This window comes from Dromiciops gliroides, chromosome 4, assembly GCF_019393635.1.
Source record: "Dromiciops gliroides isolate mDroGli1 chromosome 4, mDroGli1.pri, whole genome shotgun sequence".
NCBI classification, from domain to species: domain Eukaryota; kingdom Metazoa; phylum Chordata; class Mammalia; order Microbiotheria; family Microbiotheriidae; genus Dromiciops; species Dromiciops gliroides.
Genome location: NC_057864.1, coordinates 365059385 through 365075677, shown reverse-complemented (window position 1 = coordinate 365075677; position 16293 = coordinate 365059385). Strand labels below are relative to the sequence as shown.

At 36.3% G+C, this 16293-nt stretch overlaps 1 protein-coding gene across 1 annotated transcript in view; it reads left to right on the top strand.

Moving 5' to 3' along the window:
• Window positions 1–16293, top strand: part of ARHGAP18 (Rho GTPase activating protein 18) — a 197529-nt gene that overhangs the window by 113620 nt on the left and 67616 nt on the right. The window contains 3 exon segments of the mRNA XM_043964431.1: window positions 2287–2480; window positions 8519–8754; window positions 12573–12636. Coding sequence (XP_043820366.1) covers window positions 2287–2480; window positions 8519–8754; window positions 12573–12636 — 494 coding nt within the window.

Below are 16293 nucleotides of genomic sequence, written 5' to 3'. Positions count from 1 at the left end.
TTTTCTTTTTTTTTTTTTTTTAATTTTTTTTTACGGGGCAATGGGGTTAAGTGACTTGCCCAGGGTCACACAGCTAGTAAATGTTAAGTGTCTGAGTTCGGATTTGAACTCAGGTCCTCCTGAATCCAGGGCCAGTGCTTTATCCACTGCGCCACCTAGCTGTCCCTTCTGAGGTTTTCTTAACTGCTGGTTCTTCTTTAACAAACCACTTTTCATAATTAATGAGAAGTATATTTCCACCTGGTTGGAACTCTATATTATGGCAAATTTTAAATGAATGGTTTTATTGCATTTATGCTTTATTATTATGTATATTAGCAAACAATTAGTCAACAAACATTTAAGTGCCTACTTGTATCAGGCACTGTGCTGAGTATGTAACTACCACCAATTTCAAGGAACATGCATTCTGTCAGAGAAAACATGTACAAAATGAGTTTGCTTGCTTATTTTATATGTGTATACACACATATGCTATTGTTGTTCAGTTCAGTCATCTCTAACTCTGTGACCCTGTGGACCATAGCACACCAGACCCACTATCCTCCATTATCTCTCAAAGTCTCTCCAAGTTCATGCTCATTGTCTCCATGATACTATCTATCCATCTCATCCTCTGCCCTCCCCTTTTCCTTTTTGTCTTCAATCTTTCCCAACATTAGGGTCTTTTCCAATGAGTCTCATCTTCTCTGTATGTGGTCAAAAAGTATTTAAGCTTCAACTTCAGTATTTGTCCTTGTAGTGAATACCCTGAATTAAGTTTTTGGGATCTCCTTGCTGCTCAATGGACTCTCAAAATCTTCTCCAACACCACAGTTCCAAGGCTGTCCCTATAGTCCAACTTTCACAGCCATACGTTGCTACTGGGAAAAGCATAGCTTTGACTATACAGATCTTTGTGGGCAAGGTGATATCTCTGCTTTTTGCTGTCTAGATTTTCCATAGCTTTTCTTCCAAGGAGCAAATGTCTTTTAATTTCAAGGCTGTAGTCACACTCTGTAGTGATCTTTGAGTCCAAGAATATAAAATCCAACCCTGCTTCCATTTCTTCTCCTTCTATTTGCCAGAAGGTTATAGGAGCAGTTGCCAAGATTTTTGGGTTGGTTTTTATTTTTTAATGTTAAGCTTCAAGCCAGCTTTTACACTCTCTTCTTTTCACCTTCATCAAAAGGCTCCTTAATTCTTCCTTACCTTCTGCCATCAGAGTGGTATCATCTGCATATCTGAGATTGTTGGTATTTCTTCCAGCAACCTTAATTCCAGCTTTTGATTTATCCACCCTGGCATTTCACATGTTGTCCTCTGCATATAAATTTTTTTAAAAATTAGGGGACAATATATAACCTTGTCAGACTCCTTTTCCAATCTTAAACCAATCAGTTGTTCTATGTTCAGTTTTAACTTTTGCTTCTTAGCCTGCATATAGGTTCCTCAGGATACAAATAAGATGATATGGTACTCCTATCTCTTTGAGGACTTGCCACAGTTTGTTGTGATCCACACAAAGGCTTTAGTGCAGTCAATGAAGCAGAAGTAGATGTTTTTCAGGAACTCCCTTATTTTCTCCATAATTCAGCAAATATTGGCAATTTGGTCTCTAGTTCCTCTGCCTCTTTGAAAACCACATAGTCTAGAAATTAAGAAATCATCCTTATGTATAAACTTTAGTTTCAGTAGTGAAATTTATTAAGTAAAGCTTTATGTTATACAAAAGTATTGTTTCAGTTTGGTTTACCTATATGGAAAGCAGAACTCTATAAATTGAAATGTACTTGTAAAATTCTAACTCATTTTAATTAACTTATCACAAATTGTCTATTATAAAGACACAATTTGTTGCCTATTTCATTAGATTGTAAGTAGTTGTAGTTAAAACTGAAAGATAATTTATGAAATTGTAATTTTTTTCTTCCTTATTCTTCCCCAGGAGAGCATTTACTATTCAGAACAGAAAGGCAACCCAGATATTCACTAATTCTCTCTCCTTATTTTATAGATGAGGAAATTTAAGCCCAGAGAGGTCAAATGTCTTGTCATCACACAGGTAGTATGTGACAGAGTCAGAATTTGAACCCAGGTTGCTGATATCCTAAAATTTAAATTATTCATAAGATTTTCATATAGAAATGTTGTTACAGGAAAAAAAAAGAAAAGAAATGTTGTTACAGATCAAAAAGAACTACTTTAATCTATTAGAAATTTAAGTGTATATTTCCAAATGAGACTTACTTTGTTTTAACTGTTCTTTATTATTCAGTAATGAATTGTTTTCTCTTTAATTTATAGTCGCAGGTCTGGCCAATATACAATGAACCATGAAAGCTCCAAAAAAGTTGCAGAAAAGCCACCATTTGATCGGTCGAGTTCTCAGGATTCATTGGATGACTTATCTTTTGAATACTACTGGACAGAACTGGAAAATATTAAAAAATCTATAGAAAACAGACCTGAAGAGGTGGTGGTTGTAAAAGAGCCTGATGGTAATAAAACATGGTTTCAGTCTATTTATATGTTAATGTAGCTAATGCATATGGGCAGAAATGAAAATAGGAAAAAATTCTTGAAATAACTTCCCTAAAAATAGTATTAATAACATTTCAGCGTGAAAATTATTAGGGAAAAGATAGTACACAGATTTAGTAGGCTTATGCAAATAGCATACATATGTGTTCTTAGTTTTCCTGATCTAAAAAACTTGGATGTGACCTTTTATATTCATTTAGATTATTGACAAAAATACTAGAATGAAAGGATATTGGATTTAAAAGTGGCTACTTCCTTTTTTTAATGGAACTGTGATCTTCTGTTAAAATATAGCTTGTATTTAAAAGCATATAATAAATTTAGCGTAGCAGTTTTAACACTATTCTGTTTATCCATGTCTTTCAATAAGTGTCATTCTTTTCTATTATATATAATTGAAAAATGTTTTATTCACATCTTTATTTTCTTCTCTCTTTTTTTTTGTCATCAAAATCTTCCCTAATTCACCCTTCTGAAAATGAGTAAATTAAAGACCTTTTTTGTAATAAAAATATGCTCGAGCAAAATGAGTTCATATGTAGGTTTTGTCTGAAAATATCTATCTTATTATATACCTGTATTCTTCCATCTCTCTTCCAGAGGTGGAAAGCATGCTTCAATCTTCTGGAACCACTATATTAATCAGAGTTCTTACATTTTACAAAATTTTTTGTTTTTATAAAACTATATTGTTATTATAAATATTATTTTCTTGGTTCTGCATATTTCACTCTATACCAGTTCCCACACGTCTTCTCTAGCTTCTCTTAATCCATCCCTTTCATTATCTCTTATGGTATAATAATATTCCATTATATTAATATAGCATGATTTGGTTAGTCCTTTTCCATGTTCTTATTCTTTCCAGGCTTTGCTACCAAAAAAAATGCTGCCATAAATATTTTTGTACTTATGGATTCTTTCTTTTAACTCTTTTGCATATATGTGTGTGTACACACACACACACACACATGCATGTGTAAATGTTCACATATATTAATGAAATTCTATTAAAATATACATAATTTAGTTGTAATTTTGGGGGTATAATTTAAAAATCACTTTACAGAACAGTTGGACCAATTCATAGCACTAGACAAATTTCCTTCTATAATATCATTGACATACATGCAAAACCACGCATGCATATATGTATAAAAGATAAATTGTATATTTACACATGTATATATTATGTATAGTATGTGCATATATACATATGCATACACACATTTAATAATGTCATTGTGGTGCTAAAGCAGATGTATAGTCTGGTAGTAACATTTTTGGTATAATTCCAAATTATCTTCCAGAATAGTTCCAGACTAACTTCTTTCTATTATATCATTGACATATATGCAAAAATACATATATACATATATAAAATGTCATTGGAATGCACATATGTATATGTGATAAATAGTATGTACATACATATATACACATTTGTTGTTTCAGTCATATTTAACTCTTTATGACCCCATTTGGGTTTTGTTGTTGTTGTTGTTTTTGCAGACACTGGAGTGGTTTGCCATTTCCTTCTTAAGCTCATTTTACTTATGAGAAACTGAAGACAAACAAGATTAAGTGACTTGCTCAGGGTCACACAGCTAGTAAGTGTCTGAGGCCAAATTTGAACTCAGATCTTCCTGACTACAGGCCTGGCACTCTATCCATTGCACCACCTTGCTGCCCCTTATATATACATACACATATATACACATATAATAATGGCATTGCTGTTAAAGCAGATGCAAAGCCCAATAATAACTTTTGGAGTATAATTCCAAATTACTTTTTGGACTAGTTGGATCAGTTCACAAGCTCTAAACTGACTTCCTTCTATGATATTACTGACAGTTGATTAGGTAATGACTTTTAGTCATAATGACTCACTCGAAGCAGCTATTCTATTTTTCAACAGTTCTATTTGTAGTCAATGTTCTCCTTATATTGATTTGCTATTACCTTAATTGTATCTTCCAACCATTGATACTATTCTGCCCTATGGGACAAAAGTAGAACAAATCTACTCTCTCTCCTTCCAGTAGTCCTTGAAATGTTTAGATAGCTAGCATAGCTTCTTTGAGCCTCATCTTATCTCTGCTAAATAATCCTAGCTCTTCTCACTGATTACCATATCATAGGGTTTCCTTATACCTCACCATCCCTTTTTGCTCCTTTTCTGGACTCTTCACTTGGAAAATGTGGTATCTAGAACCTCACACAACTTTCTAAATATAATCTAACTGGTGAGTCCTCTTGAATCTCGAAATGATCATTTCACGACAAAGTCAGAGAAACTGATTTTTAGATCACTATATATTTATCATTAGACTTTGAGCTTCTTGAGGGCAAGAACTATTTTTTTCCTTTCTTTATAATCCCAGCACTCGGCTCAGTGCCTGGCATGTAATAGATGCTTAATAAATATGAGTTAACTCACTGAATTTTAGGTCTCTTTTTTTGTAAAATGTCATCTAGCTAGGTCTTGGGAGAGTTAGGTGGCATAATGGATAGAGTCCTGCACTTAGAACCAGAAAAACTCATCTTCATGATGTTAAGGGCTAAAATTCTAGCTAATCTGTCTAAAATATCTAATGAGTGGTCGCCAATCAATTATAAGCTTTAGCAAGAGTTAGACTTGTAAGCATTTATTAAGGAGAATAAGAAAGAATTTGGTAAAGAGAGAGAGAAAGGCCTAGATTCCTATCTATTAAAGGGAGAGCACATTTCTAGCTCCCTTCTCTGCCAGAGTCCAGAGGAAAGAGAGCGAGAGCGAGCGCCAGTCCCTTCCTTCCTCCTCCCACTAGTCCGCGTCACTTCCTGATGCCAAAGAAAAGACTCCTGGTCTTGCCCTCAAAGACCTTTGTTTCATGGGCGGAACTCTTCTACAGTAAGTCTCCAGCAGGTGGCGTCATTCCAATCGTTACAATGAGTTGAAATCTTGCCACAGACACTTATTAATAACTGCGTTTCCTTGGGCAAATCACTTAACCCTGTTTGCCTCAATTTATCTTCTGTAAAATGGGCCGGAGAAGGAAATGGCAAACCACTTCAGTATTTTTGCCAAGAAAACCCTAAAATGGGGTCCTGAAGAATTGGACATGACCGAAATGATTCAAAGACAAATCTTCATATCTCTTATCATATGCTTTCTGAGATGACTTAACCGCCTCCCCCCCCTTCGCTCCCCCCACATACACAGTGTAGAATTTAATCTCTGTTAAACTTAATCTTTTCTGCTTAGGCCCATTGTTCCAGGCTATTGAGATACTTTTGAATTCTAATTCTATTATCCAGTGTATTTATTACCCTTTTCAAATTGATCCCTCTCATATCTCTTCACAAGTGGATAAACATGTCTTTTATGTTTTCATCTAAGCCAAGTCAATGAAACAAATGTTGAACAAGACAGCACCGATTTTTTTTCCCTTTTTTTATTGACAGCTTTTAAAAAAGGAACTAAACACATATAGATGTACAAATAATACTTTAAACATAGTTTTTCTCCACCATACACTGTCAGAAAAAAAATATTCTGAAGTCAAAGACAATGAACAAGAATGCCATTTGTCTGAGGTGATTTCCTATTGAGCTCAGCTGAAGTGTGGTTGTAGAAGCATGCTCTACGATTAAAAAATATTTAATGATTCTTTCTGTTTTGAATGCCTCCATCATTTCCTGCTATAGTCCCCTCCTGTCTTAAATCCTCCTCTATAAAAAATAAACAGTTAAGCAAAAACCAACAGACAGAACAGCAACTTCCTCTTGACAACATATTGAAACATTTCACACACATAGTCCCTCATGTCTCTTCCCAAAAGAGAGACAGCCAGTTTCCAGTGCCGTGTGCCATTCCTATAAATACCTTCCAGGTTGATAGTATTCCATTAATCAGTATTCTTTAATTATTTTTTCCAAGTTATGGTTCTATTTACCCCAGGTTGTTTTCCACGCTAACAAAACTTGAAAATCTAGTTCAAGGGCTTATTTTAAAATTTCTGGACCTTTTTCCATTTTAACATTTCTTATACTTTCTCAAACCCAATTGTTAATTCTTGTTGAATTTTCTTTCTTTTCCTATGTCATTGCAAGACTTTTTCCTGAATAGACAACCATAACTATTAAATGAATTGTGGTCATTTAATAACAATTTAAGAGAACAGACCTCATAGGCTCCAAGACTGGAATTTTAAGTTCCACTTCTAACACATAATGACTGTGTGACCCTGTGCTAGTCACTGAACCTCTCAGGGCTCCAGATACTTCACAGTTGTGTATCTCCATTAGTAGAAAGTCTTTCTTCATAGGAATTCCCAATGAAATCATAGATCTGGCTTGAAAAAGAAATCACAGCGTTATGTTGTCTTGTATGAGTGCTGTTGATACATTTCTTAGTAAAATCTGTGACCTCGAAAGCTGTCGAGTGGAAAATTAGAACAAAGTAGATGATAATGATAAGGAGCATTTGAGCTAATTTCTAATGCCTGCATAAATGTGAGCTGTTAGGTCACTCATTAAACTTAACATAAATTCCAATAAAAACCAACAACTTTGCAACAACCGATTCAAAGGTTAGAAATACTTTTCCCCACCTACTGTAATTTCTCTCTGCATTTTCATTTGTAAGTTTTGCCTCCCTTCAGTGAAAGAAGTGATTCTAAAGTAAGCAGACTCATATGTATTATTGATTATGACAAAAGAACAAACCAAGAAACACAGGGAGGTCATAGCATATAGAGAGTTGACCTTGAAGTTGGTGGCACTGCTCCAAGCAACTTTCTTAAGACTTTTAAGTTGTAGGGAAGCTTCCAACTTGCATTGATAAAGGGAGTTTCCTCACCAGGAGCTCCATATTGAGATAAAATTACAGGATCTACTAAAAAAAATCGCAAACCAGGTTTGCTCTAGTAATTTGGTTACTCAGTTGTTATGATATATTTCCCTTTCCAAAAGGAAACTTTTAATTTTGTGGTTTTAATATTTCCATTATTTTTATTAAATATTTGAGTACTTAAAAAAATTCTCTCCCATCAGTAATTTGAATTGTCTCAGTAAAAGGCATTTACCATTAAAAACAACTTCCCTGATCTGAAATGTACTTTTTTTTTTTGTAAGGGTAAAGGATATCTAAGGGCCAGTTTAAATAGAATTGCCAAGTACTATTTAAAACTTGAATAATTTAAAGTTTTAGGGGCAGCTAGATGGTGCAGTGGATAAAGCACTGGCCCTGGATTCAGGAGACCTGAGTTCAAATCCGGCCTCAGACACTTGACACTTACTAGCTGTGTGACCCTGGGCAAGTCACTTAACCCTCATTGCCCCACAAAAAAACCCAAACAAACAAACAAAAAAAGAGCTTACATAAAGTTTTAAACCATGGAATCATTTAGTGACTGATGCCCCTCTGTATCTTCTTCTTTTTTTTACTTATAAAAGTATTTATTATTTTCCAGTTCCATGTAGAGATAGTTTTCAACATTTGTTTTTATAAGATTTTTAGTTTCAAATTTTTCTCCCTTCCTCCCCTCCCCCCCTCCCCAAGACAGCAAGTAAGCTGATATACATTATATATGTACCATCACTGTATCTTCTTTATATACATTTTCTTTGCTTATAGCAGCTAATTTTAGGAGTTTTAAAAATCTAGGGGACTGATTTCTGAAATAGATTTAGGAGACCCAGCTATAATGTGTATTTTTAGTGTTGACTTTATTCTTGGTAGCATAAAAAATAGAGATGTTGGAAAATCTAATGATTTCTGAGGTCATTAGAATTTTCTTTATCTTGGTTCTATAAGAAACTCATCTAAACATTGAGGTTTTGTTTGTTTGTCTGTTTGATATCTTTTTTGGTCAAATCCTCAGATAATGTTTCTTAAGGGATGGGGTATGATGAAGTGAGATGGAAGAATTTTGTTAGGGTATATTTTCCTCTATAATGGAAATTTTCTCGGTCTTCCTTGATTTGAATACTATTTTCCCTCTTGATTTAGAGGGAGAATTAGAAGAGGAATGGCTGAAAGATGCTGGTTTGTCAATTCTCTTTGGAGACTGTGCTGGAGATTCTCAAGAAAGCATGGTATTCTTATCAACACTGACCCGGACTCAGGCAGCAGCAGTACAGAAACGAGTTGAGACTGTCTCCCAGACAATGAGGAAGAAAAACAAGCAGTACCAAATCCCTGATGTCAGAGACATCTTTGCTCAACAGAGAGAGTCAACAGAAAAAGTAAGTGTTCTTTTCTGCTATTGGTTGGGTAATGTTAATGAAGAGAAGACATAACTGGTGATTCTGGAAATAATCCATCCCATATGCATTAAGAAGGCTAGATCTGTTCTTTTTCTGTTCTCACAGAAATCTGGTTCTCTGATTTATTTGGACATTTTTGATAGTTGGATGGAGGTAGAGTGAGAACGAAAGCATCATTTTCCCCAAGCATTTCCAGCTCTCCTCTTTCACACTTTAAGAATCAGTCCTTCTGTATCCTTGAAGTTGTATTGCTTCCAGCACTGCCCTCTCCCATGTGTACTTGTTCTAGCCCTCAAACCACCATCTTTGCTTTCTTTTCTGGTATTTCTCCATCCTCCTATAGTATATCTACAACTGTGCCATTATGATTCTAAATGTGGTAGTTCTTCTCTTGTTGGCGGGGAAAGAGTTTGTTATAAAAATCTTTACTTATCTTTATTTTTTTTTGTCTGTTTGTTGTCCTTCATCCAGTTTCATCTTTAATGCCCTCAGCATGACTCTACTTAGTTGGGTCTCTTGCCAAACTTGCTGTAAACTTGTTTTTCCCTGTGGTGCTTCTCACTGTTTTATGAGCCAATATTGCTCATAATCTTCCACCACCCTCCTCCATGAGATTTTGCAAACAAGTTTATATTCTAAACTGGCGTTGCCCTTAGCTGCCAAATCTTTTCTCTTGGCAAGGAGATCTTATAGGATCTCCTTAAGGAGAAGGGTGAGAAAATAGTCTGAGTGAAATCTATGTAGTCACATGCCTACCAGTCTCACTGAGTATGTCACCCCTCAAAGTTGGTAACAACAAATTTTTTTAAAGCACAATTCTAGTAAATTCTTGAACCAGATGGTCTGGAATCTGCTGATGGAGACATCTAAACAGGGGAGGGGGGGGAGGAATGAAAATTAATTAAAATAGTGTTAATTTGTTCAAAGTCCACACTGAATTATAAAATAGATATTTAACAAAATTATGATTAATTGAGACCTTAGTGCTCCTCAGGAACCTGTATTGCATTTGTGATAATCTGTTTTGTACATTTAGCAACTGCAGCAGACTTCAGCCAGCTGTGTTTATATGTACATGAACTACAGGAGTTGAGGGTGTATATGGATGCCTCAGTCTTAAATGCTTTCACATGAAGTCTTGCTGACACTGGGAAATTCACTACAAAAATGAATGCCATCTGCCCCGTCATCCTCGATTGCTAAAGAAAACAATTCAAACCCAGTGCATGAAAATATGCCTTTAAATTTTAAAGTAGAAATATTGGCTGTATTTTCTCAGCCACAGAAGAATAGTCTTCCATTTGTTTATCTGAGAAATTTGGGGTCACAATATTATTATGCTTTTTTTTCTGAGCAAGAGGGGGAGCAGCTCATTCATGTGGACTTGACTCCCTTTATTTGAAATTCCATATCCAGATATTGATATTCCTTGTTTTTGTTTAGCAGTAGAGTAATGGAAGATGCAATATTTAAGGGGCAGTTAGGTGGTGCAGTGGATAGGGAACTGGCCCTGAAGTTGGGAGGATATGAGTTCAGATCTCACCTCAGACACTTACTAGCTATGTGAACCTGGGTAAGTCACTTATCACCAATTGCTTTAAACACCCAGGGCCATCTCCACTTGTCTTGATGTATATCTTACCACTGGACTCAGATGGCTCTGGAGAAGAGAGTGAGGTTGGTGACCTTACATAGCCCTGCTTCACTTAAATCCAATTCACTGCAAGTCATGACATCACCCCAATGTCATGTTCCTCTTCAAGAACAAAGGACAAACAGCAACAATATTGGAACATATCAATTCTAGTCCTTATTTGATCTCTTCTCTGAGTCATCAGAAAAACATACCTGTTCCCTACCAGCTTAGGGAGTATAGTCTGTAGCATATTTCAGTGGGTAGAATATGAATTAGAATCATGACTGGGCTATTAAGCTCCTTCCATTTCTGTGTTCAGATAATACACATTGATTTATGTATGAGGGTAATGGTTTGGTTAACCTTAATCAGTGTTGTTCAGTCATTTTCAGTCATATCTGACTCTTCGTGGCCCCAATTTGGGGTTTTCTTGGCAAAGATACAGGAGTGGCTTGCCATTTCCTTCTCCAGCTTACTTTACAGATGAGGAAACTGAGGCCAAGAGGGTTAAGTGACTTGCCTAGTTTCACATAGCTAGTAAGTGTCTGAGGCTGGATTTGCACCTAGGTCTTCCTGACTTACCTAGCTGCCCCATTAATTAATTACTATGCTAATACTTCTCAGATTCCACAGGGTACATACTATAAAAACAATTCAAATTGGCAACTCCTGCCTAGGGGAAGGGATAAGCCACACTTGTACCTTCTTCATGTAAACCATAGAGAGAGTGTTCTTCAGTGAGTCCAAATTTCAATGAATTATAGATGGCTGTGATCTCAGAAGAAGCACAATTGTAGGTGAGCCAAAGATTCATTGAAAGACGTATGGCATAACTAAATTGGCCAAAGAAGCAGTATCAAACACAGAGAAATCAACACTCCAGAATGCAGCCTGAATCAGATTAAACTGTAATTGGGAAATGTAGAACAAAGAAAATAAAAATATAAAAGAACTTTGATAATGTTAATGTGTTTTTCTGAGTCAGTGTACACACCACAGAGATCCTTATGTAGGGTTTAGTGGTGGCCCCCAACTTTCTATTTGAGTTTGAAACCACTGTAAGGCAACTAGGTGGTGCAGTGGATAGAACACTGGCCCAGGAGTCTAGGGGAGCTGAGTTCAAATCCAACTGCAGACACTTGACACTTACTAATTGTATGACCTTGGGCAAGTCACTTAACCCACATTATTTTGCCCTCCCCCAAGGAAAAGAAATCACTGGGCTAAAACATATTACCAGCAATAATTTTCAAGTACAGGTATCCACACACACATGCAGAAGCAGCATTGTGACAGTGCAATGGAAAATATAATGGATTTAGAGATAAGTTTGAATCCTTGTTCTGCTACTTGCTTCCTGAGTGATCTTGTTGACTTAACCTCTTTGGGCCTCAGATTTCCCCATCTGTCAAATGAGGTGTTTGGACTAAAGTTCTTTCTTACTCTAATTCTGTGAATCTATGATTAGGAAAAAACATTGCTGGTCCTTTATGTAGCAAGACTAGAAACGGGAACAGTCTGCACTGGTAGCCATAATGATTTAAAAGATGGAAAGTATAGCCTCCAGTGAACTGAATACCTTTATGGAAGACTCAGGTAAGGGTATAAGGAAGTAGCATATAGGATAGAGTACTGGGACTGAAGTCAGGAAGACTCATCTTCCTGAGTTCAAATCTAGCCTCAGATGCTTATGAGGTATATGACTGTGGGCAAGTCATGTAACCCTGTTTGCCTCAGTTTCCTCATCTGTAAAATGAGCAGGAGCAGGAAATGACAAACCACTCTAATGTCTTTGCCGAGAAAACTTCCAATGGGGTTATGAAGAGCCAGACACAAATGAAAATGACTAAACATGTGTGTGTATGCATTTCTCTACCCGTATTGTAAATTTCTTGATGATGGTAGTGGTAGTGGTGGTTGTGACTTGTTTCTAATTTTTCTCAACAGCCAGTAGTACCCTGTTCTCCACATTGTAGACACACAGGGATTATTTGTTAGTTAGCTGAGTTCTTATAAGCTTAGCATTTATCTGTTTAGTTTGGTGTAATTCTAGTAAGCATCCCATTGTTTAAGATTAATAGAATTACTGTATTTATAGTACTTTTTTTCCCCTTCTGTTTGTAAGTCAGGCTGACTAAACAGCTTGTTTTTCTATCTTTAGGTTCCATATGGCAGTGAGTTGGACCCAGTCGGGACAAATGAAAACAAATATAAAGAAAAACATGGTAGGTAGTGCCATTTCTCTTTTATTTTTCCCATTATTGGTTGAATAAAAATTCATGACCTGTTAGAAAATTCACTTTCTGCTGAGAATATTGCATAAAAAACACTAAAGTATTGTTCCATAGAGAATAATCTCACAAGGACTTGTCTTTTTGAGGAATTCAGATTTACAGCTAGGTGGTTCAGTAGAGCACTGGATCTAGAGTCAGGAGAACTTGAGGTCAAATTCATCCTTAGACACTCAACCAGCTGTGTGGCTGGGCAAGTCATTTAATCTTTGTCTTCTAAAATGGAGATAATAATAGCACCTGCCTCCCAAGGTTCTTGTGAGTAACAAAGGATATAATAATTTTAAAGTACTTAGTACAAAATTAATGCTATATAATAATACTAACAATAATACCAACAACAATAATAAATTATTATTCAATAAATAGTACTTGGTTGATTTTTGAAAGTCTGAAAATTCTTGATGTAAAAATGATAGCAGATGGTCCTGAATTTTATTTCTTATTTAATTATATCATAATTCTTTATAAAATCTTTATCCTTGTTTGATATATTTCCACATATGTAGTTTTTGTTTGTTTGTTTGTTTGTTTTTTTAGTGAGGCAATTGGGGTTAAGTGACTTGCCCAGGGTCACACAGCTAGTAAGTGTTACATGTCTGAAGCCGGATTTGAACTCAGGTACTCCTGACTCCAGGGCCGGTGCTCTATCCACTGCGCCACCTAGCTGCCCCTACATCTGTAGTTTTTAAGAGAATTTAGAAATTAAAATATGTAAAATATGAATTGATAATAAGAGAAACTCTTTACTGTTAACTGTTATACTAAATAGAGAAGCAAAAACTTGAGTATGTCCAAGTTGTAATTCATTGAGTGTCTCATACTGAAAAGTTGGGGTGAAGGCTTCTAATTAGCAGTCATTTATCACACAGCATAGTTCAGTTACTCTGCTGGCTGTCTGCATGCATGTCAGACGTGCATCCTCAATGTGTGGGTTTGTCTACCCATGGAATCAGGCCATGGAATGTACAAAAAGGATGCAGAGAGAAAACAGGCACAGGAGTTATGGTGGTATTGTAGGCCTGCCTGCTCTACCCTCTTACCCGGTTTGATCTCTTAGCTAATTCAGGTTTTTTGGTTATTGTTGTTGTTTTTTTTTTAATGGCATTGTAGAGGATTGTAAGGCTGTGACTTCATAATTTGGTGGCAGTGATAGTACATCTACGACACTTCTATATGTGAGCAGAATGTGTTGGGATCTGACAAACTCAGTTCAAGAGTCTGAGAATCATTAGAATAACAGGAAAATGAGAGCAGAAGTTCCATATAGTGGGGTATCATAGTATCTAGTGGAAACATGCTAAGGGAGAGGGCAGCTAAGGGGTGCAATGGATAGAGACCTGGACTTGGAGTCAGGAAAACCTGAGTTCAAATCCTGCCTTACACATTTACCAACTATGTGATCTTAGGTAAGACACTGAAGCTTTGTTTGCCTTAGTTCTTTCATCCATAAAATGGGGATAATAATAGCACCTACCTCCTAGGGTTGTCATGAGAATCAAATAAGATTATATTTGAAAAGCCCTTCGCAAACCTTCAAGTTCTGCATAATTGCTAGCTATTATTAGCTAATATATATTTAATGTTATTTTATTTGCATTCTGTGGGTACAGAATTTCATCTAGCTATAAGATGACCAGTTGTCTCCAAGGGTAGCTTCTTCTTCCCCCTCCTCCCTCCCCAACCCCTTTGCCAGCAAATATTTCACTGTTAGGAAAATACAAGTTTGGACTTCCAGAATGCTGGCTTAATACTAGAGATGGGCAATTTATGCTAGCATGAATATATACAATTATTCTTTCCACATCACGGTTTTGATTTATCGCGGGTTGGCATAAGAAATTAAAATGGAATTTGGGGGAAGTTTTGTTGAAGCCGCAGACAACATGGGAAGGCCAGCAAAGCCTATGCCCAAACACTTAACCTACATTTTACAATAAGGTACTGTAAACACCCCATAAAAGAAAAAGAAAAAAATCAGACTTCTCTGGTATGGAGGGAGGGCCAAAAAATTTTATATGGATTTTTCATATCTCAGGGGCACTGCACCCCTAACCCCAAGATGCGGAAGGAATAGCTGTATGTAGGTTTTTAGGGTTTTGTGGCTGGCAGTCACCCAATCACTGAAGAGAGCTTGACCACGAGGTCTTTCCCCTTTTTTCTGGAGTCTAGGCTGCAGTCTATACAAGTGGTAAGTTCTAAAAGGCCAATTCATCATGTTAGCCCTTGCCAGAAGCAGTGCTTGTACCAACCAGGCAAGGAGAGTGTGACCTACTTGTTCCCTGATTTACATCTGCTTTGGCCAGCATACTGTGAAGTGGTCCCAGATCCTCAAATTAGCATAACAAGAGAATCAATTAAACTCAAGTAAAGCCATGCTAGTATCCCAGTGTTTACAACTGCACCTGTGTTCAGTACTGTGCATTGCTCTTTTTCAGCCAGTGAAGAAACCAGTGTTAGGCAAACAGCAGAAAAATCTGAAGAGAATGATGGGAAGCACTGTCTGGGGTTCATTCAAAAGTCTTACTGTCCCAGCAGACTCCCTGAGGGTTGAGGTGCCAGGATTCATTCAGAATGCCTTTCTAACACTTGATTTTTATGCATGTTAATTTAAATTATTTTTGTTCCTTAATTTAGATAGCTCTAAGACTACTCTAGTGTTAAATGTAGGACTTTTCATATTTGAAAATGTGCCTTAATTATCTGTAGGATATTTTCCCATTATTGTGCATGCAAGTTTTCTCCATGTTAATGTCATGATATTCTTATTGAATAAATATAATAGAAAATCCATCATTAAAATACTTATATTTTATTATTTCCTATCTGGTATTTTGGAGAAGAGAAAGACAATTTTATTTAATTTTTTTTGGTGGGGCAATGAGGGTTAAGTGACTTGCCCAGGGTCACACAGCTAGTGTCATGTGTCTGAGGCTGGATTTGAACTCAGATCCTCCTGAATCCAGGGCCAGTACTCTATCTACTGCACCACCTAACTGCCCCACGAAAGACAATTTTATTAAAAGTTCTCACTGGGTTTTTGTAACATGAATATGAATAATAAAAGAACAGTCATCTTTAAGGAGTTTTACAAAATATCTGTGGCATGGTACATCTGACTCCATCCCACAAATGGGAAACTGAGGGAGGGGAATTAAGTGATTCACACCTTGGGAATTTAGTACAAGAGCCAAATGGTTTCTCTTAGTGCCATGTGTTAATACCCATCTGACAATAAACAATAATCCAATTATTATTCTGTGATGAATATGATTCATCATCACTTTGGCTGCTTGGTGGTGAATTATATGCTCACTCTTGGATTTTAATTTGAAAGAAATTCCTTTCTGTATAACAACCTGATGACTAGATGTACTGTAGTTGTGTTAACTTGTATGCTTCTCTTCACTACTCTTTCTTTCTCAGTGTGGGGGAGGAATTTTTTTTAATGTGTGTTTTGTATCTTTATTCCTGTCCCTTTTCTTCTACTAAAAGTATTCTTTCTAGCAAGGTCTAATTGCTTTAAAGAAACCAATTACTGTCTTCATTGTGCCTTTTGGGAGGGTTGGGGGGAGTAGTCAGGGAAAAGGA